This window comes from Limulus polyphemus, unplaced genomic scaffold (genome assembly GCF_000517525.1).
Source record: "Limulus polyphemus unplaced genomic scaffold, Limulus_polyphemus-2.1.2 Scaffold13699, whole genome shotgun sequence".
In the NCBI taxonomy this organism is placed as follows: Eukaryota; Metazoa; Arthropoda; class Merostomata; order Xiphosura; family Limulidae; genus Limulus; species Limulus polyphemus.
The window spans coordinates 1-1,868 of NW_013679309.1; the positions used below are offsets into that span (position 1 = coordinate 1).

Sequence of the window (1,868 nt, forward strand, 5' to 3'; positions counted from 1 at the left end):
CTTATTACAATGTTGCTAGAATACACAGCTTATTACAATGTTGCTAGAATACACAGCTTATTACAATGTTGCTAGAATACACAGCTTATTACAGTGTTGCTAGAATACACAGCTTATTACAATGTTGCTAGAATACATAGCTTATTAGAGTGTTGCTAGAATACACAGCTTATTACAATGTTGCTAGAATACACAGCTTATTACAGTGTGTATTCTAGCAACAGCAACACTGTAATATGCTGTGTATTCTAGCAACACTGTAATAAGCTGTGTATTCTAGCAACACTGTAATAAGCTGTGTATTCTAGCAACACTGTAATAAGCTATGTATTCTAGCAACACTGTAATAAGCTGTGTATTCTAGCAACACTGTAATAAGCTGTGTATTCTAGCAACACTCTAATAAGCTGTGTATTCTAGCAACACTCTAATAAGCTGTGTATTCTAGCAACACTCTAATAAGCTGTGTATTCTAGCAACACTCTAATAAGCTGTGTATTCTAGCAACACTGTAATAAGCTCTGTATCTAGCAACATTGTATAAGCTGTGTATTCTAGCAACACTGTAATAATGCTTGTAATAAGCTGTGTATTCTCTAGCAACATTGTAATAAGCTGTGTATTCTAGCAACATTGTAATAAGCTGTGTATTCTAGCAACAATACATAGCTTATTACAATGTTGCTAGAATACACAGCTTATTAGAGTGTTGCTAGAATACACAGCTTATTACAGTGTTGCTAGAATACACAGCTTATTACAGTGTTGCTAGAATACATAGCTTATTACAATGTTGCTAGAATACATAGCTTATTACAAGTCCACTGTCACTATACTTAGAATGAAACTGGTACAAGTCCACTGTCACTATATTTAGAATGAAACTGGTAGAAGTCCACTGTCACTATATTTAGAATGAAACTGGTACAAGTCCACTGTCACTATATTTAGAATGAAACTGGTACAAGTCCACTGTCACTATACTTGGAATGGAACTGGTACAAGTCCACTGTCACTATATTTAGAATGAAACTGGTACAAGTCCACTGTCACTATACTTAGAATGAAACTGGTACAAGTCCACTGTCACTATACTTAGAATGAAACTGGTACAAGTCCACTGTCACTATACTTAGAATGAAACTGGTACAAGTCCACTGTCACTATACTTGGAATGAAACTGGTACAAGTCCACTGTCACTATATTTAGAATGTAAGGTTAAGTATGTGTATCGAAACAATTGCTCTACTAACCTGCTTGTTCTGTAATGCAGTCTGCCAACGCCATCTACGATAGAATGACTGAGTGAAGCTACTATGAGTGAGAAGAGAATGTAGAGCCTTTCTCAAAGTCAGGAGTCTGTCATGGAACCCCCACATTCCTAAAAATAAAGAAAAACTTAGTTACATACTACTTTCAGTTAAATCCTAACATTACATACTACTTTCTGTTACATTCTAACATTACATACTACTTTCTGTTACATTCTAACATTACATACTACTTTCTGTTACATTCTAACATTACACACTACTTTCAGTTACATCCTAACATTACATACTACTTTCTGTTACATTCTAACATTACATACTACTTTCTGTTACATTCTAACATTACATACTACTTTCTGTTACATTCTAACATTACATACTACTTTCTGTTACATTCTAACATTACATACTACTTTCTGTTACATTCTAACATTACAAACTACTTTCAGTTACATTCTAACATTACACACTACTTTCAGTTACATTCTAACATTACATACTACACTCTGTTACATTCTAACATTACATACTACTTTCAGTTACATTCTAACATTACATACTACTTTCTGTTACATTCTAACATTACACACTACTTT

At 33.6% G+C, this 1,868-nt stretch overlaps 1 protein-coding gene across 1 annotated transcript in view; it reads right to left on the reverse strand.

Moving 5' to 3' along the window:
- Window positions 1-1,254: 1,254 nt before the first annotated feature.
- Window positions 1,255-1,868, reverse strand: part of LOC111084110 (OTU domain-containing protein 7A-like) — a gene marked incomplete at both ends in the record, with an annotated part of 6,246 nt that continues 5,632 nt past the window's right edge. The window contains one exon of the mRNA XM_022380897.1: window positions 1,255-1,382. Coding sequence (XP_022236605.1) covers window positions 1,255-1,382 — 128 coding nt within the window. The remainder of the gene's footprint in view (window positions 1,383-1,868) is intronic.